Below are 24,440 nucleotides of genomic sequence, written 5' to 3'. Positions count from 1 at the left end.
TGGTAATCGTAACCTACCAAATGGCAGCTTCAAGGAGGCTTCATGCTGTCGTGACCGGTATGAATCGCTGCAAGCGTAACTTAGTGCGAATTGGATATTCTTTCATTATTATGCAACATGCAAATTTCGCCGACCGAAGGTGAGAGAAGCGATTTTATTGCACAGAAAGTGCTGTACAGGAAAATTACGATCAGTGTCAATAAAGTTCCCTAGTACAACGCTTTAGTCTGAGAGTATGGCACGGACAGTTGTTTGACGTGACGAATAAAGGATAGTTGATGGACGTTTAACAGAGGCAGCTTCCTGAGTTCCTTCAGACAGTCGCTGTTTGCATTGCGGCTCCATCGTAACAACGCGTGGTTTGACAGCAGTTCTGGCACCGCAAAAAAGTGAAGATGGCTATCTCGATCAATATGTAGGGTGAACACGTGAGTCATAATATAAACTTATAACAAACGCTTCTAACGTATTGGTGAAGTATTTGTGATTGCAAGACCAGAGAGAATGAGTATGCTGAATTACAGCCGCACTTGAAGGAAGACGCCGCCCATTTGCGTTAGCGTCGCGTCTCCCCTCTGGCATGGTCATGGCTCAATTTACTGCTTGCGCCATTTGGCAATCCTGCCAAGAGGACTTTGGATACGGCATGCAGAACGGTATACGCGAACTCACTTGAAGAACTGCACGCGACCTCCGTTGACAGCCGTTGCCCAGACGTCGCCGAAACCACCAAATTTCGTGGTACCCTGCAGTTGACAGTGAGATTACTTGTTGCTTGATTTATAGGAGTCACGGGAGTACAACGTACGATAGTTTATAAGCACCGAAAACTTTAGAGAAGATGCCCAGGCTAAAGCAAGTTGTGTTGCTCATATTAGAATTGATGAAACCTGGAGAGGAAGTGTTAATTTGATGACCAACTGTGTAATGATCAACACATGCGAGCCTAATGACACAAGAGGCACGTCGGTCAGAGTACGCGCGTAAATGAGTCGCATTCTGAACATGCCGGCCTCTGGCACATGAACGTATAGGTGCGCGCGGGAGTGCGCAATCTTTCGTGGCATGTATAAGCACACACACGTGGCAATATTACACTCTATAAGCTTGCCTTCTTCGAGCACCCCCCGCCCCATGTCGGAAATTCTAAATATCAAGGATCTAAGTCTGAAAGAGTCACGCTGTCTTTTAAATATTCCATTACGGCGCCGAACAACACTTTCGTTTATAATGTTTGATGAGCTTTCACGTGGACCGACACATACGTGCGCGTTCCTTTTCTGCACGTTAATAGCATTTGCGAGTACTTCCGCTGTTGCTACGACTAAACGCTCGACAAAACGCTCGGCATTGAAAAATCGTGGCTGCGGATCTAAGACAAGGGGGGTACAGTGCCATGCGTTCGGACGCCGGCCTGTGGACACACATTTGCGTACAAGTTTCTTCATTTTAATTTCTTTCAATTACCTTTCAGCGAAGCTTCTCACAAATTAGAATAAGTCTTCTGCTCTGAAAGAAATCCGCGAGATCCGAGCGTACACGATGTACACATCAATGCAACTTTCCTATCCAGGCATAGCATATCGCGTGGACAGAGCTCGAAGCTGTGTAACTCGGCTAGCTACTAAAGACGAACGTAATCGCGGTGCAGTATGTGTGTGTCCTGAAGGAGACTGCACTCTCCGACAGCACTCACCCACACGACGACGCTCAGCATGCCTAGCAGCATGACGGTCATCTGGAATGCGTCAGTCCACACCACAGCCTTCATGCCACCCTACGGACACAGCACGGGTAACGTCACTCAGAACACGTACGGGCAATTAGTAATGGCCCGAAGGGCACAATATACTCTATCAGCCGTCCATAACGTGAGTATAAGCAAAACCAAATATATAAGGCAGAATAAGGAAAGATGAGATAGCGGCAGCACATCCGGATACGGATATTTACTAAATGTATGTCTCGTGCCTGGACACTTACATTACAGTCTGTAATGGTTGCATTCAAAGAATTGCGGAAATTTATAAACGCGGCCATTCACTTCAACATGCAGTCTACTTGACCTAAGCATACGTGACGAATAGTATAGCTTAATGTGGTGTACATTACGCGAAACTCTTTCTAAAGGGAGGTCCCGAAAGATTCGGCACCTTCGTGGCCACGCAGGTTTGCGAGTATGTATATCTACCAGCTATACTTAGCCAGCCGGGCTTAGTCCTGGTTAAACACTCTGCCTTTTATTTATACTTGTCTCTCTCTTACACGAACGCCATGCCAACGGTCACCATAACGCATATGAACGCCACTACGCGTGAAATGCTCAAGAGACATACAATTGTGTCAGACATGCATTTTTAGCAGAAAGAAGTAAGTGACATAGTGAAGGGTGTGTGTATATATGAGACATGGATGTAATGAAATTATAGTAAATAATGTAGTTTTTTTGCTGCACTGAGTAAGGAATTAATTTTGTGGGCTGGTAATTTAGTAATGCAGTGAATTACTTCAAGCGAGCAATTTCAAGAAATTACTCATTACTTTCCTGTTAGCCGTAAGTACGTAACTTAAGGGGTAGAATATCTTGTTGGAAGGACCGATTACACTGGATTAAAGAAAACTGTTTATTTTTATACGTTCGATTAACGATCGTCCATCTTGAGGGCATAGGTCGGCGAACTCACTCATGAGTCGACTCACTCAGATTCACTCATACTCATATCGAGACGTGAGTCTGAGTGAGTCCGGGTGAGTAAAGTTTTTGTGAGTCTGAGTCCGAGTGAGTTCGGTTGGGAAAAATTTTGGTGAGTCTGAGTCCGGGTGAGTTTGGTTGAGGAAAATTTTGGTGAGTGTGAGTCCGAGTGAGCCCTAAGGGCGAAATATATTGCATGAGTGAGTCTGAGTCAGCTCCATATTTTTTGCCGACCTATGGTCTTTCTACTCAAGTTCAGCATCACTATCAGCCTTATGTCGGCTCCCGTTTATACTCACGTATACTCCCACATAATTCAACGCACTACCGTTCATACGTCAGCTCAATATTTATTGATCAGAGGCATGAGTTGAGCAGGGAGGAGGTGCCTTGACCTCCCCCCGCAAACTTTTTCACGGGAAGTTACTGATAAAAATATCACGTGTGAGTCCGAGTGAGCCCTAAGGGTAAGATATGTTTCGTGAGTGAGTCTGAGTGAGCTCCACATTTTTTGCCGACCTATGCTTGAGGGCCATGATCTCGCGATGCGGCTGCCTTGCCGTGAGCGAGCTCTATGGCGATGCTCACATTCCCAATTACTTTTACTAATATACAGCATATCCGCTTTCCTTATGGCATTAAAAGATTGACCAAAAAAAAAGGAAAGTGCCAAATATCGGCGTGGGAACGAGACAGTCCCACAGAAAAGCCTGAAAACATAGAAAATCACAGAAAGGCCCACCAGAACACAGCCCTGCCCTCATTTGAGCCAGCGGATATGGCAGGGCTGGGTTTTCAATATAGCCGAGTTTCCACTATGGCCAGGGTCCTTGGGTGTACATCTCTACTTGAATGACCCCGGTTGGCAAAGGACACTCTGTCCTTCAAACGACGGCACCTTTCTGGCGCTCACTTCCGAGTTCCTGTTGCTTCTGCGATGCAACAAGGCTCTCTGAGATTTCAGTGTACTATATGTGCTGTAAATAGAGTGCACATGCGTTAGTGCATGAATGCTGAACTTTTTTAAAAAGTTATTGTAAGGTAGTTTCATTACTTTTCAAAAGTAATAGTAATGTAATCTCATTTCGTTCGACCGGATGTAATTTGTAGCGTAACTTTAAATGCATTTTAAACAATTCTAGAAAAGTAAGTAGTAACGTAACTTACTAATTACTTTTAGAACTAATTTTCGCTATATCTGGTTTATATTCTCTCGTTCCGGGTTTTTTTTTTTCTCTCCTCAGCTTGAAGAGTACACAGATTAAGGTGGATGCTCTTACCAGCGCTGTATAGAACGTGCAGATCAAACCGATGACCACGATTGACGACCACACAGGAAAGCCGGTCACTTGAAGGAAGGCACACACATACAAAAAAAAGGAAGCAGAACGTAGTATCTTCAAGGGAATTAAGCATATATTGTGCTACATGCTCTAGTTTTAAGTGAGAACATTATAGCTCCCGGACCCTTTCTGTACATCACTGGCTACGCTAAATATGCACTCGCATTATCTGGCCTTTGTCCCAAGCTTGTGCTCCCGTAGACAGATGAGAGGAATTTGTAATGGCGCCAAATGTTATTTCTCGTTCGATCGCGCTCATCGAAACTCAAGGCATCCAGTTACGATATTTTGCAGACAGCATCGTTATTTGATGAATAATATGCACTGCGCTTGTCAGTTTGCAATGTACAATACTGGAAATAGGCCCGTTAATAAACAAATGCGTGATTAAGACGACTTTCAGGTATTCCTTTCAATTCCGAGCTGGCTGCCTAGGATTGCTCCATGAATAAAAAATAAATACATTGAACATCTGCCCCGCTGTTAAGTGTCTCACGATGTTCTGAAATAGTACTAGAAGAGGAGAAAGCTTACCTGACTCCAAGGCCAACGACGGTCCATACAGCACTACTCCCATATATAGCATCTGGAAAATGAGGCACAAATTTCCACAAAGAAAATAAGACTTCAGCAATTCAACGATTCCATTAGCCCTACTCTTATTGCAAAATGCGACAATCGATGCTACAGTCACGTAATCAGGTGAAGCGAACCAGGAACAAAGACATAAGGAAGAGCGACAGACAGACGCAACAGCTTCTCATGTATTTTCATGTCCTTGTTCTGAGTGCCTTGTTCCTGCTGCTGCGCACTTCACTTCTACACTAGATGAGCAACGAACAAGCTCGCGTCGCCGCCCTCATCGTGCTGTTGTGACGCAGTGAGTTCTTTACACGCTATTCGTTTTCGCGAAGCACTTTGATCACATGATCACACCTCGGCCGGAGACGCCGCTAAGCGCACCTCGCTGTTTCTAATTCTGTATACTCGTAATACTTGTAATTCTGCAAGTTTAATCTTCAGTGCCGAGACACGGTTTGTGGTCTGACAGTATATCGAAACACTAACAGATTACAGTGATAATGTGTCCTTTAAGTGCACTTTTTTCCGTTGCTTTCACGAAAACAGGTTAATTGTTAGGCACAATTAATGTCAATGTTTCTTTTTTTAATTGCGTGTTTCAACCAGACTGATGGTATGTCATATTGACGTCAAGCATTTCAAAGTTGGTTTTTTTTTTTTTAATGCAAGGCATTTCTTAGCGAACCAAAGGCACTATGAGCGTTTCTATGTAGCGTTTCTAGGAAGGAAAACGGGAGAGAGGAAAGACAGGGACGTTAACCAGTTTGGCATAACCGGTATGCTACCCTGTACAGGGGGAAGGGATGGGGGAGATCGAAAGAAGAGTAAAGAAAGAGAACTATCTATCTATGTAGCCGCCTACGTCTGGGTGCTCTCGTAGTCTCCTCCTTAACCTGGTATAGACAAAAATTGGCACAGGAGGGCATCAGGGTATGACGAACATGACTGTAAGGCACGAATAACGTGAAAATTTGTCGTGTACGTAATGAAACCCTTTCCTCCAGTCGTGCGCGGCACATACCCGTATACCACGGTATACGGGTATGCGCCACCGGTGATTGATAGTGTATATTCACCCAGGAACGGCGAGAACAGAAATTGGTAATGGTAATTTGAACGCGAGAGCATTACTAAAATATGGCATCGCAGCGTTGACCAGACGAATGCAAAGTATACAAATTCGGCAGATCCCACGCCTTGTGAGAATCGGTTTCATGCGAAGCAGTCAGCGAGTCTACGCTGCATATGCTTGGTTTTGTGTCAAGTGTTACGAAGTGGATCGATCTGTTTTTGGAAGTGTAGTAGCTGCGTGCACATCATGGGCTTACCAGGCACGTCGACAACACTGGCGTGTAACTTATGGTCTGAAGCAACGTCAGAAGTCCCGTTAGAGCACAGACGCCAGTATTATCGAAGCAAAGTGCACATTACGGTTCGATGATGTGAATACCATAAGTAACTTTCGTTAGCGTATTCCTCCGGGATCGAGCAACGCTTGAATATAGCTTGCTGAATCATAGGAATACAAATGTAATGTCAGTTAGACTGCTATAAAAAGGCGGAGCCAACAATGGAACCACAATTGACGTTAATCCGACTTGGCGCCTGTAGCATAGGAGTACTCTCGGGTTACCCCGTGATATACATACTCTTGCGGGGTACCCCATGCAGCATACGAGGTACCCTCCCATGCCAATTTCGGTCTACACTTTGTTAAGGAGGCGATCACGAGAACACCTGGACATATGCGGATAGATAGATAGATAGATAGATAGATAGATAGATAGATAGATAGATAGATAGATAGATAGATAGATAGATAGATAGATAGATAGATAGATAGATAGATAGATAGATAGATAGATAGATAGATAGATAGATAGATAGATAGATAGATAGATAGATAGATAGATAGATAGATAGATAGATAGATAGATAGATAGATAGATAGATAGATAGATAGAAACGCTCAGACTACCTTGCGTTCGCTAAGAAATGCTTCGCATTTAAAAATCGGGATGCTCGCAGGAATCGAACCCAGACATGCTGCGCGGCATTCAAGTACTCTACCACGGAGCCAAGCCAGGTCTTGAAACTACTTTGGAAAAATATCCTATGCAGGCGTCATGTCAGTGCAACGCGAGTTGTGGCTGCAGGGCTGGCTGTCTAATGTTAAAATAAGGTAATAAACATTACATATGTACTCCTGTGGTACATGCGTCATGTCGGGTTAACGTCGGTTGTGGTTCCAGTGTGGGCTCCGCTTTTATAACAGTCTAATAAACATTACATACGCACTCCTATGACTCAGCAATATATATATTCAAGCGTTGCTCGAGCCCGGAACGATACGCTAACGAATGATATTCGCATGATCACACCGTAGCGCGCACTTCGTTTCGATTTTTCTTTATTAGATAGTGTTCAGGAGATTTTGGCCCTTTTGTCTAGCGCCGTCTACTCCTTTTCACAGATGGTAGTATACGATAAAGTCACAGAAACGAAAAGAAAAAAGAATACTTAAAAGATTAGCTAGGCTGAGTTCATATACAGTCCATTTACATAAAAAATGAAAAAAAAAAACACACAAGATACATTCTCGTCACATAACAGTTTAGTTCACATAAAATGTAATCGCACGAACACTGCATATGCTGTAATAAGCACGAAACGTCCATTCACATAACAGTACTGAAATTTTCAAATTCCAGTCATATGCATACAAAATGAGTTTGCACATGAAGCGACACATGCGACACAGTCAGGTCAAAGTGCATGCATGAAGTCAGCTTTTGAAAGTTTTTCTCAATAATTTTCAAGTATGTCACTTCTTTCTAGGGCCTTTTTGACTGCTAATAGTGCACGTTTTTGCAAGGTGTTGGCCATGGACCTATATAGAATTTTTCGTAGGCTGAAGGGCCTGCGATCCAGTGCCATTAAATCTCTTACTAGTTGTTGTCTTTCGTCCTGATATCGCGGGCATTCTAATAAAATATGCTGCATATCTTCATCCACGTGTCTGCATGCGCATTCTGAACTCTCTGCTTGTGAAATTTTATGTAAAAAGTGTTTTGTGTACGCGGTACCGAGCCGGAGGCGGTGCACCAGTGTTTCAAAGGCCCTGCTAGCCTTTAACGTTAAAGGGATCCGAAATTGAAGAGTAGGGTTGATGCAAAATAGGTCTGAATATCTGGAATTTCCGTCAAACTATGTCGCTTTGCAAAGACGAGCTGACATCTATCGCAGTATGTGTTTTAATTTGCTTTTTGTTATTGGTATTCCCGATGTATTATTTTTGTTATTCATCCGCCGCAACATTGCCAGGGATATCGATAAAGCCGGCGTCTGTGCTCTAATGTGAGTGCTGATGTTGCGTCAGACCATAAGTTACCCTTTAAACGACAGTGCAGTCGACGTATCTGGTAAACCCACGATGTGCACACAACTATACTGCATTTACAAAGCACGTCGGTAACACTTGGCTCAAAGCCAAAAAATACAGCATATACAACTACTCGCTGACTGCTTCGCACGAAACCGATTGGGATCTGCCATTCTTTTTTTTTTTTTTTTTGTAGCCAGGCTCTGACACATTGTGACACACCTTTAGAGTTAAAAAATTTACTATGTTCAGGCCAGCTGCGCTAAGTCTCTATTGTCCCGGCGAGCTGATTGGGCAAGTTAAAGACGGAATCTAAACACGGCTTCATTTCTTTTTCTCCTTATCTCGCTTACAAAACCTGTTCATACAGCATGGGTGAGTTTATTTTCTGCAATTGCAAAAGAGCAGCTTACTAGTACGGCCTACTCGATTTTTTTATTTAGTGTCCGTTTAACTCTGATCCTTATAAAGTTTGTGCTCGATATTTTCCACTAACAGAAATGCGTTCTAGTTAATCATAATATGCGGGGTATTACGTGCAAAACCACGATATCATTAAGAGAGACGCCGCAGTGGAGGGCTCCGGAAATTTCCACTACCAGGTGTTCTTTAAAGGGGTCATGAATCACTTTTCCAAGTAATGATCTAATGACATCTGTATCGGAGTTTACTGCCTCCCGAATCGATTACCGCAAAAATTTCTCGAATCCGTCAAGAATGAGCGGGGTTACGGGGTTTGGGCGCATGCTCTCATCGCTTTCTCTCTTTTCTCGTGCCGACGAGCGCACTGGAAGCTACACGGGGAGGGATGGCACGGGGGAAACAAGTTACGTCAGCGCGCGTCATGAAACGCGATCGCTCTCTCGCTGTGATTTGCGTGCGCAAGCGCGGCTACCGTGTACTGAGGAGTGCGGCGCCGGCAAGTGGCGGCACCCCGTGGCAAGAAGCGCATCTGATCCGAACGCCGCTCTCGATTTATGTCGGCTATCGGCCAATGAGGATGCTATGTCTTTTGCGACGCGGCGATGCAGATCGCGACGTCATTCGGCAGACGACCCGCCCACCGACGAGAGTGAGAACCGGCCTCTGTTTGAAAAGAGGGCGCCTGAGAAAACAGCAACTTCGCGTTCCGCTTGTAGCCTTTACGCGGCGCGCACGACTGCAATATTTGGCTGAGCAGTTCATAGCCGTGTCAGCCTTCCGCAGGATGTGTTTTTTCAACAAGCCAGAGGGGTGCTTCATGACCCCTTTAACGTGCAAAACATTTCGAGTTATTAGATGTGAAGCATCTTATAGTGGAGTTCAATCCGGTGGTGGTGTGCGGCGTGACCACCCTTACTGCGCATGCGCAAGCCCTCTTCACACACCTCATCTCCCTCTCCACTCCACTCCCCTCTCCACTTCTCATTTCCCCTCCCCTCTCCCTCTCCCATTTCCCTCTCTCCCCTCCCTTCTCCACTTCCCCTCTCCCGTTTGCTTCTCTCCCCTCTCCAGTCCTCCTCTGAAACGCGGGCTCTACATGCCGAAACGCTGCTTCGCATCGCCTCGTGGTCCCCTTTAGCGGGAGATGGTGCGATTTCTTTTTTTTTTACTCTTCTACAAATCACACTGCATGGGCTTCATGCTTTTTTTTGCCCGATTTTCCGCGTGAATTCCCATCGAACTTCCTATTTCCATGCATTCAAATTTCTACACAGCACGTAGGCGAAGACGGCATATGCATTCACGCTGCACACAACTGCACGACGTTAATTCAATGCGCGACGAACTATCGATAGGTTAGTACGCTCTGTACATTCATAATGTGTTATAATTAGTTTTCAAAGTGTTATAGGTAATGTTAGTAAATTGTTTTTGTCGGTATACTTATTACTTCGCTGTTCGACATGCTCTTTTTATACGCCCTCTTACATATTTTTGTTCTTGTTTTTTTGTCCTTATGTCTTATCAATTGCAATCCTCTGTACATACATAATGTGTTATAATTAATTTCTGAAGTGTTATAACGTTATTAAATATTTTTATTATATACTTATTGTTTTGCTCTTTTTCATACTTACGTCTGAATGAATGCCAAGAAGCGTTAGGCTCGGGATTCATATGTGTTTCAACAACCACTACATTATTGTAAATAAATTATGTCAATAAATTCAATTCTAATTGAACTCGTACAACACTTTCCAGAGAACACCAACACCAAACGTTTACGAGTGATTCACTTGAGCACTCACCGTGTTCACGATGAATGACAGCGAACCGAGCAGCCGCACTGCAGTCGAGTCGAACCTCCTCTCCAAATACTGCGAAGGGAAGATACGCGAGCAAGCAGTTATGTCCTATACTGTATACTAGCAGCGTCGAAAGAAACGTGAAGCCATCGCATCGCAGTGCATCCTTGCATTTTTTGTCAACACTATGCTGCGAAATATGTACAACACCTGGCTGGTTGTGTATTTAACAACGGGTGCCTCAACCTCCCATCCTCCCAAACCATCCTCTTGCCCTTTCATTCGCACGAATACAAAGTGAGAAAGAAACATGCTGAACAACATAGGCGTGCGCAGGGTTCCCCATCAGGGGGGGGGGGGGGCGAAGGTTCATCGCAGCGCCCCCCCCCCTCTTGTAAGTCAATGTACGAGGCAGATTTTGCGCCCCTGCCCTCTTAGGTGACTAGGGGGAGTCAATGTATGGGGCAGATTCTGCGCCCCCCCCCCTCTTAGGTTACTAGGGGGGGCGGCCGCCCCCCCCCCCTCCTGTGCGCACGCCTATGCTGAACAAGCACGCAACCCGCGAGCTCTTTTAAAGTTATTATTGGCATGATGGGAAATGTTATTCCACAAATAAGACGCCGGCTGTTCCTTGGTTCTTGAATAGGTCTGTGGACTTTTCATCAACACCTGCCGGCTTTATCAGGCTGTATTGTACTTTAGTATATATTGGGTAGCTCGTTTGCACGGATATTGTTACTTTAACTGATAAGTGGCCGAGTGCGTAGCCAGAATCAAACTGACATTTCTTTGTAATTGCTTCATCCTAGCGTGACTGCGCCTTTTTGAAGAAAAAAAAAAGATAGTGATGCATCTTGCGCTCTATATCTATTGTTACAGCAACAAATAAAGAATAACAATAGCGACAACGAGGATGAACTAGAACAAAAATAAATGTGCTCTCAATTATAAAAATGAGAAGGAAATAAAAGGCAGCGTGAAAGATAACAGTTTGGCTGGTATGCGCCGGTTCTCAGAGATATAACAACATTGCATCAGTGTTTTCAACTAAAGGGGCGTATTATTATTAAGCTTGCAGTAGGCGTGAAGTGGACATCGTCAGCATTGACGGCCACAATGATCTTCTCGCTCTCGCGTCAGAAGCGTTTAACTGAAATTATAATTTTTTTATGCTGGCAATTTAGTGTGAAACTTATTACAAATGCCTAACGTGAAAACATTCTGAGCAGATCTGCTGAGCTGCTTGTACGTACCTTATTGCGCCCACTTAATATAAGCCTACCATTTTCATCGAACGCGTGCGACGACAAGCTACAACGCTAGAAACATCTATTTAAAAAAAAAGCATTTTCTTGAAGCAATCAAATCCTTAGATTTCTGTGTGCCTACGCCACAATACGATTACCACGCTCGCCGTATTTGAAATGACAACGAGTTGATTTTTTGTCACCTGAGCAGAGTTGCCAAATGCTACCGAGCTAACAAGCAAATAATCATCACAAAAGAAGCCCAAAAAAGCGGGGCGACTGTCGCGAACATGTCCAAAAGAAGCAAAAATTTTGTGAATTTTCCCATTCTTCAAAATACTTTTACTTATAATAGAAAAAATAATTCAGATACGAAGGGGAGTGGGAAAAAATCACTTTAATCGTTTTGTACAGCGAGAATACCCACAAATATAAGCTGATAATTACTTTTTAAAATTGTCTCCAGGGTATAGTCTCCATTTGGTTGAATGCACGTTTGCCAGCGCATGATTAACGTTACTTGTTGATTCCCCAACGTATGTTTGACTTCAACACTCAACTACTCAAAGTCATCGGCAAATGCGCTATTAGTGAACGACAAACGCGCTATTGGTGAAGGTGATGATCACTAAAATAACAATACTTGCTGTAAAAAGCCAAATAAGCCCAAAAAAGGCAACAAGCGAAGTGGAAAATTCTGCAAGCGACTAGGCGGAAAAAGAAGCCCAGATCCGCTTATTATAAGCGGAACTGGCAACTCTGCAGCTGAGATTCTTTAACGAGCACCTAAATTCAAGTACGTGGTCATTTCTCTCTCTCTCTCTCTCTATCTTTGTATTTTGCCCACCATCGAGCCAGGCGACAAGGTCACTAGTGGTAAGTCGTCGCCACAGGGCTGCCGGAACGAATCTAGTAGACTCATGCATAACAACTAAAATGGGTTAAGAATATATTGCACCATCCCAAGAAAGCCTTAGGCGCCGCCAAACATTATCTGGCTCAACTCCAATTAAAGGGACGGTAATAAATGGCGACCTTTGCATGCTAGCGACGATACGACGACTCCCACAAAGTCGGCTTCTTAGCGGGAAACAGCAGACATTTCACAATTGCTACAGAGCAAGCAATGTCTTTTTTGACGCAAACCCGATACAGATGAAACAGACTTATCGCGTTCTATATGACGCACACAGAGTCGGCTGTGATTTCACATGGAGTTTCGCGCACCGCCGTTCCAGGTATACTTTTCTATGCGTCGGTATTGCAAAACCGATGCAATGCAGATGCATGTCGCCCTTCTGGTTCACTGAACGTATAAATTTAACCACTTGCTGCGAAAAACACGCGGACGAATATTTAGAAAAAGACCGCTATAGGGCGTAGCTCATAGGTAAACCAACACAAACGTAACAAGGAAACAAGAAGGCACAGGACAGAGTGCTCTTTTTTCTTTTTTTTTTTGTGAGGGTGGGGGTATATTGTCTGATAGAGATGGTCTTCCGTAAATATGCAAGCCCACCCAAAAAATAAACTAGTTAGTTGAAGTCAGCCCTCTGTCCCGTGTCTTCTTTTTACGTTTATACGGGTTTACATATGAACTATGCATCGCCAACTAGCCTGCCAGCAAATGCTACTGTGGAACGTAGCGCAGGGCTGAAAACTTTCCGTAGAGCAGTACAATTGGGCCAGGCGATTGACTTTCAAGGGCTATCGGGTTCATATATCTCTAAATCTTAATTCGCTGAACGAGTGCCTGTTTTGTAGACATAAGCAATCATTCAGCGAAAAAGTTATTCTCATCCGTGGGGCCTATTTGCGCTGGCTGTATGTTTCAGATGATCTCACTCTGTCATTCGCTGAAAACAGTTTCAGCAATAAAATTAAGAAAAAAAAAACTGCTTGCAGACAGCCGCGATTTTTTTTTTGTCGCTTGTGTTTTTCTAGCAAGACGAATATGATAACCTCACGTTTGAAGGAGCACGTTATCCCGGTTCGCTATTGGCCAGTCTCTATGCCCAGTCCTCTCTGTATGTAACGCCAATGCCAAAGCTTTGCGCAATTAGTTGTTAATCATGTAGCAATCTAATGAATGAAGATCTTGCTGTGAAAGCTTTCTTCCAGTACTGGGTGGATACATCGGACGATTGGCACATACTGCCGCAATATTTGCAATGTACACACAGTCTGCGTAGAACACACACACACACACACATACACACACACACACACACGCACACACACACACACACACACACACACACACACACACACACACACACACACACACACACACACACACACACACACACACACACACACACACACACACACACACACACACACACACACACACACACACACACACACACACACCTCGGCTGATAAAGCATGCAACAAGGCGAATATTATCGGCTGCACGGCAAAGGCAGACGATGCGCAGTTTTACGGGCGCCCTAATCGCGACTGATAAGAACACGAACACAGAAAAAGAAAACCGGACTACGGTCACTGACCGAGTTGACGCTGGTCAGCTGTAGTCCTGTAGAACACGGGTAGAAAGACCTCAGCCGCTATGACGTTGGAGATGGCCAGACCGAAGATGGCTACCCAGAACTGCGTGCCCCGGTAGTACATCTCAGGCGGGGTAGCCGAGCACCGTGGTCGCCGACTGTAGGCTGGCCATCATGGACAGTGACACGGGCACGAAACCCAGTTGCCGGTTGCCCATCAGGAAAGACTGGTTCGACTGATCGCGTCGGTCACGCCACGCGAAGTACACTCCGATGCCCGACGATACGGACAACATCGCGGCCAACACGGCATAGTCGACCCCTCCGAACTTGGGCGTGCCGTCCATCGCTGATGCCACACGTGAGTGCCGACCTCACAATACCGCTGCAGAATACACAGAGACCGTTGCACGACTCACAGGATGATACTTGCGCTGTTACGTTGCTGTCATTACCTGCAGCAAGCCCACTTGAAGTCCAAACTCGGGTAACGAAGTCAGGTCACCTCAATCGGCAACACTTTGCACACGCAGCTTTTCTTCGATGTGTCCGATAGCTGTCGATGGTGAAAAGAGCGGTGAAATGAGGCGCAGTATGCGGAGCCCACCGAGTGGCAGGGGTAAGAACAAGAGTACGCTTCGACACGTGCGGTCGAACGAATCCGCCTCCTGGCCGCTGCAGGTCGCGTCCGCTTCACTCGGCGAAAATACACGGCTTGTTTCACATCCGTATCGGTGCCAAGTACAAGAAGCTGGCGGTTGTCGTAGCGAGCACTATCGGCGAGCAAACGATGCGAAGGGCTTTTCCTCGTTGCCCTTCTTTCTCCACGACGGGTAATGCATGTAGTGTTTGAATGGATTCAACCGACGTTGTGACAGGGGGATGGCTATTAGGGACAGATGAGGCGAGCGCGGGGGTCGCGCGAGATTCTATAGTGACGTTAAGGGCAGCCCGTCGGTTCTGCTCTGCCGATACTGACAATACCCAATCAATCAGCCTCCACAACCGATAATGCGCGTACGTCGTTCATTGTTTCCATTGCGCTCAAGTTTTACGTGCGAAAGCTATTGTGACACAAGCGATTAGCTTGTGTGACGGTGTCTCGTATTCTGCAAGCTTTCGAAGGAAGCGAGACGCGCGAGTTTGATCTGTAACGCCGTGTCGTGGGCGCACTAACAACGCTCGGATAATTGGGGATCCAGTCCGGTCGGCTTACGCATGCACTCAGCGTGAAAGGACTGTAGGCAACCCTTCGGCTGCACTCCTTGAACTGGAACACCGTGTTTTTGTTGGAAGAAATTGGTGATACGACAATGCAAGCTCAAGAAAGTAAAGTACAACGTCTTTGTTCGCGTCTTGCCGATGTTGCTGCTGCCAGACCCGCAAGCGGGTAAGCCCGTGTCTTCTGAAATTCTACAGTCTCTACGGTAACGGCCACGGGTTTCGGTATCGGAGAAGTTCAGACGACAGCGTCATGCCTTTCTGGTATGTACGGGTCCACCCCCATACACATTCGTGACAATCCGGTAAAGAAATTTCGGTAAGCGGCAAGTTTCCATGGTTTCTGCAGCTGTGTCAGCTGTACGCACGAGACTGCCGGTTCACACTCATCTGTTGTCGCACAGTGAAGCCGAGGTCGTCAGAAATAGGAATAAAATATGGAGTCAGCCGTTGCGAATTTCGCGTGATAGTGACATAGACCGCACACATGCTTCAAGTACACTTGACTTTAGACCTGCTCGATTAAGATGCATGCGTGCCGGTGTACTACTGCAATAAAAGCGCAACAACCTTTCGTTCTAACAACGCTTACAGGACGAGATAATTACAAGAAGCGTGGTTTGGTTTGGTTTGGTTTATGGGGTTCAACGTACCAAAGTGACTCAAGCTATGAGACGCGGTAGTGGAGAGCCTCGGATGATTTCGACCATTTGGTGCTCTTTAATGCGCACTGACGTCGCGCAGTACGCGGGCCATTAACATTTCGCCTCCATCTTAATGCGACCGTCGCGGCCAAAATCGAACCCACCCCTTTTGGGTCAGCAGCCGAGCACCGTAACCTCTGTGCCACCGCGGCGCCAAGACAAGTGACCATGTGAGCGTGGTGGTATCAGTAGCAGACTGCGAAGTAGGAGTCCAACCGCGCTGTATAATAAGTCCGCTTGTACAGTGTGTCGAGAGGTCGAGATCATCACAAACGGCACGATAATCTGATAATCTGCATGCTTGCATGAAGATTGTCACTAAACAGTATAGTGCCTTATTTGCAACAGACATGAGCCGTTATCAACCCACGGCACTCGCATCAGTCCAAGACTGATCCCTCAGGACTTCATACCATACCCCACCACTCCATACCATACCATACCATACCATACCATACCATACCATACCATACCATACCATACCATACCATACCATACCATACCGTATACCATACCTTCGTGAGTTCATGTTTTCTAGACGCAAACTACAGCTTTGAAAATTTTGTCTGAATTGAGTTTAGTTCGGACACCGTTCGGGTATACATGGGAGGCTGTGTGGAATGCTTAAATCAAGTTTAAAAGGTGCCAACTATCCTTGCAATTCTTGGGAGTATGTGACGAGTGAAGGAGACCTGCCGCATAAAACTGGACAGACTCTCAGAGGTAATAAGTAATAAGGAGGTTAAGTAAGTTAGGAAGGGAACTCTGCTTGTCTTGTATGGCACCGCACCGGCAGTTACGGGCCGATAGAAGCACGGGCGTTGGCAGAGGTGTGCAAAGGGGTCACTTGCCGCCTCCCAAGCCACACCAGCACCTGTCCCTCAAGCAAGAGCTTGGTCGTGGCGGTGCAGAGAACGATGTCGCGGGTTCGGTTCCCGGCTTGCGTGCAAGAACGCTTATCTACCGTGCTTGGGGCGCGAGTTGAAGAATCTGTCGGGAGCTTATTGCGAGAAACGAAAGAAATACGTCTTCACAGCTCGAGGGCAGAGAATAGGTCTGCCAATAGGTGGATAAAGGGCACCAGAGTCTTGGGTGAGTGAGCGAGAGGAAATGCAGAGAGATAAAAAGACCCCCAAGGAGAGGGAACTTGGAGTTCAGACAAAAGAGGGGGGACGCTGCCTGAGCCTGATGGATTGCCGCCGTGGTGATGCAACACCGTCTAGACTGGAGGGTGTTCGGGGATGGGACAGCCGTATACAGTATGTCACTCGTTGCCAAGCGAGAGGTAGGGAACAGTGTGGCTACAAAGACTGGAATTCCGACGGACGGTGGCTAAGAACTCCAGGTGGGCAAAACTAAGTTGAAGCCTTCTACTACGGGGTCTCTCATATCTCATTGCGTCTATATAGTCTCGGCAAATTATATTCCACAATTTTTTTTTCGAAAACTGTTTTGACAGCGGAGCTGTTTAAGCGGAGTAAGGCCGTTGTCGTAGACAAAAAATTCGGCGGGCATGCGCCACAGGAAGCGGGTATGTGTCAAGCAGCTCCTAGCGTAGCGTATCCACGCGTAGTATAGTACAGCAAGTGTGTGGGAAAAGCAAGTGAGGAGGAAGTAAAAGAGGAGGGAAGAGGGTAAAGCATGACGTAGCCTTGTATAGTATAGCAAGGGGGTCGGAAAGTGAAGTGAGGGTGCATTGTGAAAGGAAAGGTTCGGTGTCGTGGAGTGACGTGTGTTGGTGTTTGCTTGTGTAACCACACACCACGCTAGTTAATTTAATTCGCACGCATATGTTTTCTCCCCCTACCTGCGCTGCTGTTCTTGGCTCACCATGCAGCGTCTCCTCCGCGACACATCATCTTCTTTCTCCATCTCCGCTTTACCTCTAGATGGTGTTGCTTTGCGCGGACACCCTCCAATTACACAGATGGGGCATGCACGCTTGCGTGTAAAACGTATCAGTGTTCTCAATAAAAATAATCTCATTACTGCGATCACCACATTTACTCTTTTTTTTTTGAAATGCAACAAACTTCGTAAAATCCCGGCCGCAGGAACGCTACATGAAAGACAGTGCTTAAAGTCAGGGGGGGGGGGGCTTTCATTTCTTAAGGAGGGGGTTGTATGTATGTGTGTATGTATGTATATAGGTCGCTGCCCTCTGAGCCCCCCCCCCCCCCCCCTCCAATGAAGGGAGACTAATCCCTGATGAAAGGTGTATAGCCTTCCAGGAGTGAAGCGTTGAAGGAGATGACGTTGAGTTCAGGAAAATGAGCTATTTCTGTAGCCCTATCTGGGAGCACGGCTCAGTGTCTCTAGGGGAGATGGGGAGAGGACAGAAAAGATTTGAAGTGAAGAAGAGGAGACAACGAAAGGATAGTGGCGTCCATAGCCCAGGACGTGGCGGGTGACCTCTACAGCCGACTAAAGTTGCGAATCGGGCGTGTTGCTGCGGAATTCCTGAATTATATAATAGCGCATATAAAGGATTATTAACGTGATAGCGTTAAACAGCTCGCTTCGCAGAAATTCCGGTGTCGGCGTCCTTGGTTGGGAGCGAAAAATCATCATATTGTCCGTGACCGAAAGATCGAGAAAGATGCAAATAAAATAAATAATGACAAACTTTGGTTCAAGTGAGAATCGAACCCGCGCCGTCTGCGTGGCAAGCAGGCGTTCAGCCAAAGAGCTACGCTATTGCTAGAAACTGCTTCGAAGAAGAAAAAAAAAACACTATATGAATGTCATGTAGTGGAAGGAGTCTCCTTAACGCGTAACATTGCGTGGCAGAAGCGGAATCGCGCCAGGCGTTAAAATATGTGAATCGCGCAACGAGCGGGTGTTTTAAAGGCCCACCCATTACAAAGCGCTCACACATACTTAATCATCAGCAGCAGCAAAAGCATCAACAAAGTAAGCAGCTGCTTAGGTTCGCGTGTTGCCTTACGGACGGGTAGTGGGCTTTTCACTGATTCGCAAAAGGGTCATTCAACGCAAAACGTCCAGGTCATTTTGGCGACCATCTCAAATGTTCTAGAAAAAAAAATCGTGCTTATATCTTGCATTGAAAACAGCGAAGTGCTGGACTATTTCGGTGAGAACAATTCTTTTGGTCACGTGGGAGCTTTCCGACTTTCGCGGAATGTCGTCTGAGTGTGGTTTGTCAGAAAAATCATTTTGCGAGTATCGTTGCTTCCTTCAATACCAAATTTGGTTTAGATACTAAGCAAACGCGTTTATGTAAGTTGTTCGAAGCTTAATAGTATTACTGAAATTTTTCTGCCATAAAAGCCTTCAGAATGTTTGCCAAAATGTTCTATGTTTGGATTTCTTCCCATGTAATATTGCGTTTTATCATATCTCCCAAGAACTTGTAATGAATCGAATTCCCTGCCTGCACCAATAACAAGCATCAATGACTCCATTCAATTTAAGAATGTCCTTAAAACGATGATCACCTAATTACCCCCTTTATGTTTTGTTCAACAGTTGATTTATTTTGCTTTTTGCCTTCACCATGTAAGCCTTCAGAATCTTTGCCAAAACGTTTGTCTTTGTGACTTATGAGACGGTCGTTGTCGAGACGTTTGAATTACCGCTTGCCGACGCTGACGTTTACGTTCGGCTTCCCGAGCTGTCCTCTGCTCCGCGGCGGTGGCGCTGCCGCTGCAACTAGCGCCGACGTTGTTCATGTCGTTTCGCACACCGTTGCACAGAGGGAGAATGACGGCAGCTCAGCGAACGCCCTTTCGCAGCCTCGAGATCCGCTTGCCGGCGTTGCCGTTTACGTTCAGCTTTGCGAGCGTCCATAGCGCCGTTGCGAAGGAGAGTGCAAGTGCAACGCTTGCCGACCTTGCCGTTTACGTTCAGCTTCGCGAGCGTCCATAGCGCCGTTGCGAAGGAGTGCAACGGGAGCGAGCGCGCCGCATTATATACGAGCGCATAGCTGTGGCGGAGAGTGAAAAGGGATAGGGGAAACGGGATATGAGAAACGCCAACTCTCCCCCCCTCCTCGCGCTCACGCGAGGAGAGGGGGAAGAGTTGGCGCATGCGCAGTATGGGTGCGGACGCCGCAGAACGGACACTGCCCTGAGCATAAGATGCTTTCGCATCTAATAAGTATTTATTTGCTTTCTATTGAGGTATAAAGTTGATTTTTAATAGGAGCACCACGCGGTGTAAATTGCGTCTCAATGTGAACTGAAATGACTTTGATTTAAAATTTTGATTTTAACATTTTGATTCTGACTTTGATTTAAAATTCTGAAATGAAGTTCGGTGCCTCTCGTGGAATATTGTGTCAGCGCTTTTTGAACACCCAGAAAGTATGAGTATATTAACTAGGGGTGTGCGAATATTCGAAAGTTTCGAATATTCGTCGAATATTACATTCGAAATATTCGTATTCGATTCGAAAATCGTGTATTCGAAAAATTTCGAATATTCGATAACTTCCAATATTCGAAAAAAAAAGACAGCAAAACATGGAAGGAAGCGACAAGGGCTGAAGAGAGCGGAATGCATGGAAGCGGAAGAAGAGAAACGACGACTGGACCGTTATATTCCATTGCACGAAAATGGTGGTTGATCGATGCCAGCTTTCGGGCACGGAAGCCGCCGCTGCCGGCATCGGACTTTACTCAATTCTTCTTTACGCGCACCTGGCATATGAAGCTCGCAATGCAATAACCCGTAAACTATGATGTTTACAAAAGCAACAACACTGAGTACTGCTTCTTCGATACGTTGACTTCGATTCCTCGAAATTCATTACAGCACGGGAAGCAGCACAGGTCCCATATGGCAGTGACGGTAATAATAATAATAATAATAATAATAATAATAATAATAATAATAATAATAATAATAATAATAATAATAATAATAATAATAATAATAATAATAATTCGGCAGATCCCACGTACCATGGGAGTCGATGCTATGCGAAGCATGCGGCGGGTAGGTGACTGTGGAGTAACTTTTTTTACTAAGCGACACGTCACAAAATGACGCTAAAGAGTTGTATAAGTTTTACACACACACACACACACACATGCGGCTCTTCAACATATATATATATATATATATATATATATATATATATATATATATATATATATGTGTGTGTGTGTGTGTGTGTGTGTGTTGAAGAGCCGCATATGTGTTATATAACCAGTTGTTTACGGTTGGGCGGTTGGGTAACCCTGCCAATGGCAAGGCGGGTATTACCAACACCAGAAGCGGTAAGCTGATATGTAGTGCTTATACGTGTCCCGAGAACGCACGCACGTTCACGAACCCGTGTGCATGTGTGCAAGAAGTTCTTGACAGTTCTTGAACAAGGGCATCATCACCGTGATCAGTGAGCACCAGCAGCTGGTCATGACTTGTTAGAGGATCCGGTCGTGATCGTGGTGACGAGGGGTCTATGTGTAGTGAAGTATGTGGTATAGTAGAGCTGTTGGAATTCGTGGATGCCTCGGTCATTTCGTCGAGAAATCGTCTGTAGACAGAGCCGGCGACATGTCGGAACCTGAAACTAACCTTCGCGTTGGTGAGGTATAGGCCGTCGAGGCTGGTAGGCCTGGATAGTGCTACGTAGACTAACATCAGTGGATGGTGTTTGTCGTATTCGTAGGCTACCTGGGCGTATGTGGCCTACGTAGCCCAGTCTACAAAGCGCCTGTAAATCAATCTGGCGTCATCCTCGGTCGGCATGAGGCCATCGCCCAGCCTCGTAAGAAATGGACACTGCGTCGTACTGGTGGACGAAGTGCACCTTACGGTGCGGTGATGTGGATATCATATGTAACTTTCGTTAATGTATTCCTCCGGGGTCGAGAAATGCTTCAATATAGCTTGCTGAATCATAAAAATACAAACATATTGTTTATTAGACTGCTATAAAAGCGGAGTGCTTTCTTGTAAAATTAGTTAGCCACCACCACAACCACAATTGACGTCGCACCGATGTTACGCCTGCGTAGGCTGTTTTTCCAAACCAGTTTATAGACCTGGCGTGGCTCAGTGGTAGAATACCTGATTGTCACGCAAAATGCTTGGGTTCGATTCCTGCTGGGATCCTAATTTTCATTCTTTCCATTCGTTGAGTCAACGCTGCCAATGTTGGTTTTCCTTAACGCTCTAGCATTTAAGATACCAATGCCTGTTCTCACCGTTCCTGGGTAGATATAAACTGTCAATCACCTGTGGCGCATACCCGTACACCACGGCCCGTGCTAAACGGGTATGTGCCACACGTTTCTAGAAGAAAGGGTTTGACGACGTACGCGACAGGACTTTCACGTTGTTCATGTAATGACCCGACAGTCATATGTAACTCCCTATACAAGCCACTTCTGTTCCAAGCGAGCGTGCCTTTTCAGTGGCACGGGGGTTCTCTGTTAGAAGGGAGCGCCTGCTGCCTGATCATGTGGAGCAACTCATATTTCTTCATGGTAACATCTAGTCATTACTTTCATTGTGCCGTGATATCTGCTTGTGTTGTGATGTGCATTGTGCTAGCCTGGACATTGTGTTCTGGAGATAGCATTGTATGTTGTGTTGCCAGTCAGGCTGTTAATGTTTTTTTCTTCAAATAGCTACATGTTAAATAAAAATATCTTTACTGTGGAGGCATTTTTCCTTTGATATTCGATTCGATATTCGAAGGTGTATATTCGTATTCGAAAAATTTGATATTCGCACACCCCTAATATTAACCAATAGTTAAGACAAAACTTGCGTAAGAACCTTGTGCTTTAATTGCTGTTGTAAGGAAAGAACTCGTTTCACAGTTTCAAGCTGTGCGACACCTTTGTGATTATTTTTTATTGTGAACTTTTTTAGACGGTAGATGCATTTTGTGGCACGTTGTTTTAGCAAAGGGACCGCAAAACCACTCTCCCAATGTATAGAGTATGTACTTACTACTCTAAGTCGTTGACATTTTTTTCTGAGTGCACAAAGGAAGGACCGGAAAGGTGACCCGAGTACGACTGCGCTGGCTCTCCGCGTGGCTTAGCGCATACGCCATCCACGCGTCGTATCGTGCAGACGATCTTAGCCGCGGCGAATACAAAGGCAGAGCAAGCCAAGGTGCCTGTTCGCTTCGTATGCGCTCTCCCATGCACCTAGTTTTGGAGGTCACGCCATCTTAATGTTATGTTTTGGAGGTGCGTTGAAGCGAGACGAGATTCAATGCGTTTGCTCACTTCTGCCTGCTTTGTTCGTCACGTCAGTGTTACGTACATATATTTATGTATAGATATCTAGTCTGGTTCTAGTTGTTAACCTGCGATATTGTGTTGCTTTTATTCTTTAATATATCACTGCTAACAATATCGCTGAGATGATCGTTTCACTGTCTGCGTGTTTTGAATTTGTTGAGATATTTTACCGTTTGTGCACAATTCAATTTGTACTAACTCTGTCAGCAAGATTGTTTTTCTCTCCATGCATAGTTTTTATTGCTCTCTTGTACGGGGTCGTAGTGCTAGAGAAGCCGGTGAATAGGCTTTTTAACCCCGGCCCTCAGCATCCCGAATGACGGAATATCGAAATCAATAACGTTTTCAAAGCTTCCCGGTTTCACTTTTGGCTGTGCGCGCTGGAAGCAAGCTAGCTTTTTCATTCGTAAGCGAATAGTTACGTCAACATATGACGCCAATACGACTAGGAACCGTATTTTGCGTGGGTTGTCTTTCAATACATCGCTATCGCTATCAATGCACCGTCTTTTACGAGAAATTGATTTTTTAAATGATAAATTTTGTGCCAGTACACTTGGAAGAGCAAAACGATACTTACCCTTCGACTGTGTTCGGTTATCTTGTAGATTAGAAGAATGTTACTACCGCACATTTCAGCTGTTTGCATATTTAACAAGTGGCCCTTTACAACCCCCTACCCTCACCCACCCAAACACACACCAAGAAATCAGTCGGCGATCAGCGGCGAAGGAGTGAGAATTTAATCATTTCTTTTACGGCAGGAAGTTGGCGAATGGCGGAAAACATTTCGACAGTCATTCGTGGTCATGCGGGGCTTTTCTCATCCGCAGCGCGGTTCAAGTTATCAAACACACAAGTTCGGTATGTAAATCACGCTCACTTGTCACTCGAAGAAATGTCACAGTCGTAATAAAAAAAAAATGTTGCACCTTTCCTACGTTCGTAAACATACAGTGAGTAGCGCAAAAGTGTGGAAACGTTGTTGCGTAGAAAGCAATGTAAATAATGTAGGCAAAACAAGTTGTGTCTTTCTCTTTTAAGCATGTGGGTCGGTCGCCGCATAGAAAAATGGTATATACAAAACAGCTGCAAAAATGGTGCGCGAAAAGTTCGAACACAGGTTGATTAAGAACTTCAGTGTTCGCGCACTTCTACACTACCGATATATTATTTGAAACATACACATCTGCGCTTTTATTGGGAGTGAAAAGAAATGCAAGGACATATCACTTGTAGCGCACTCACCAGGCATTCCTAGCAGGCAGTGACATGCGCCGTACATGTCGGTTAAAAACCACA

At 45.4% G+C, this 24,440-nt stretch overlaps 1 protein-coding gene across 1 annotated transcript in view; it reads right to left on the bottom strand.

Annotated features, from left to right (window-relative positions):
• LOC119394828 (uncharacterized) overlaps positions 1 to 24,440 on the bottom strand; it is a 148,407-nt gene that overhangs the window by 18,788 nt on the left and 105,179 nt on the right. Inside the window, 8 exon segments of the mRNA XM_049415997.1 lie at positions 673 to 746; positions 1,697 to 1,777; positions 3,973 to 4,040; positions 4,570 to 4,621; positions 10,231 to 10,299; positions 13,988 to 14,014; positions 14,016 to 14,111; positions 14,113 to 14,358. Of these exon segments, the coding sequence (XP_049271954.1) occupies positions 673 to 746; positions 1,697 to 1,777; positions 3,973 to 4,040; positions 4,570 to 4,621; positions 10,231 to 10,299; positions 13,988 to 14,014; positions 14,016 to 14,111; positions 14,113 to 14,358 (713 nt within the window).

The sequence above is a fragment of the Rhipicephalus sanguineus genome, chromosome 5 (genome assembly GCF_013339695.2).
Source record: "Rhipicephalus sanguineus isolate Rsan-2018 chromosome 5, BIME_Rsan_1.4, whole genome shotgun sequence".
Taxonomy (NCBI): Eukaryota; Metazoa; Arthropoda; class Arachnida; order Ixodida; family Ixodidae; genus Rhipicephalus; species Rhipicephalus sanguineus.
This window is presented reverse-complemented; position numbering and strand designations above follow the sequence as displayed.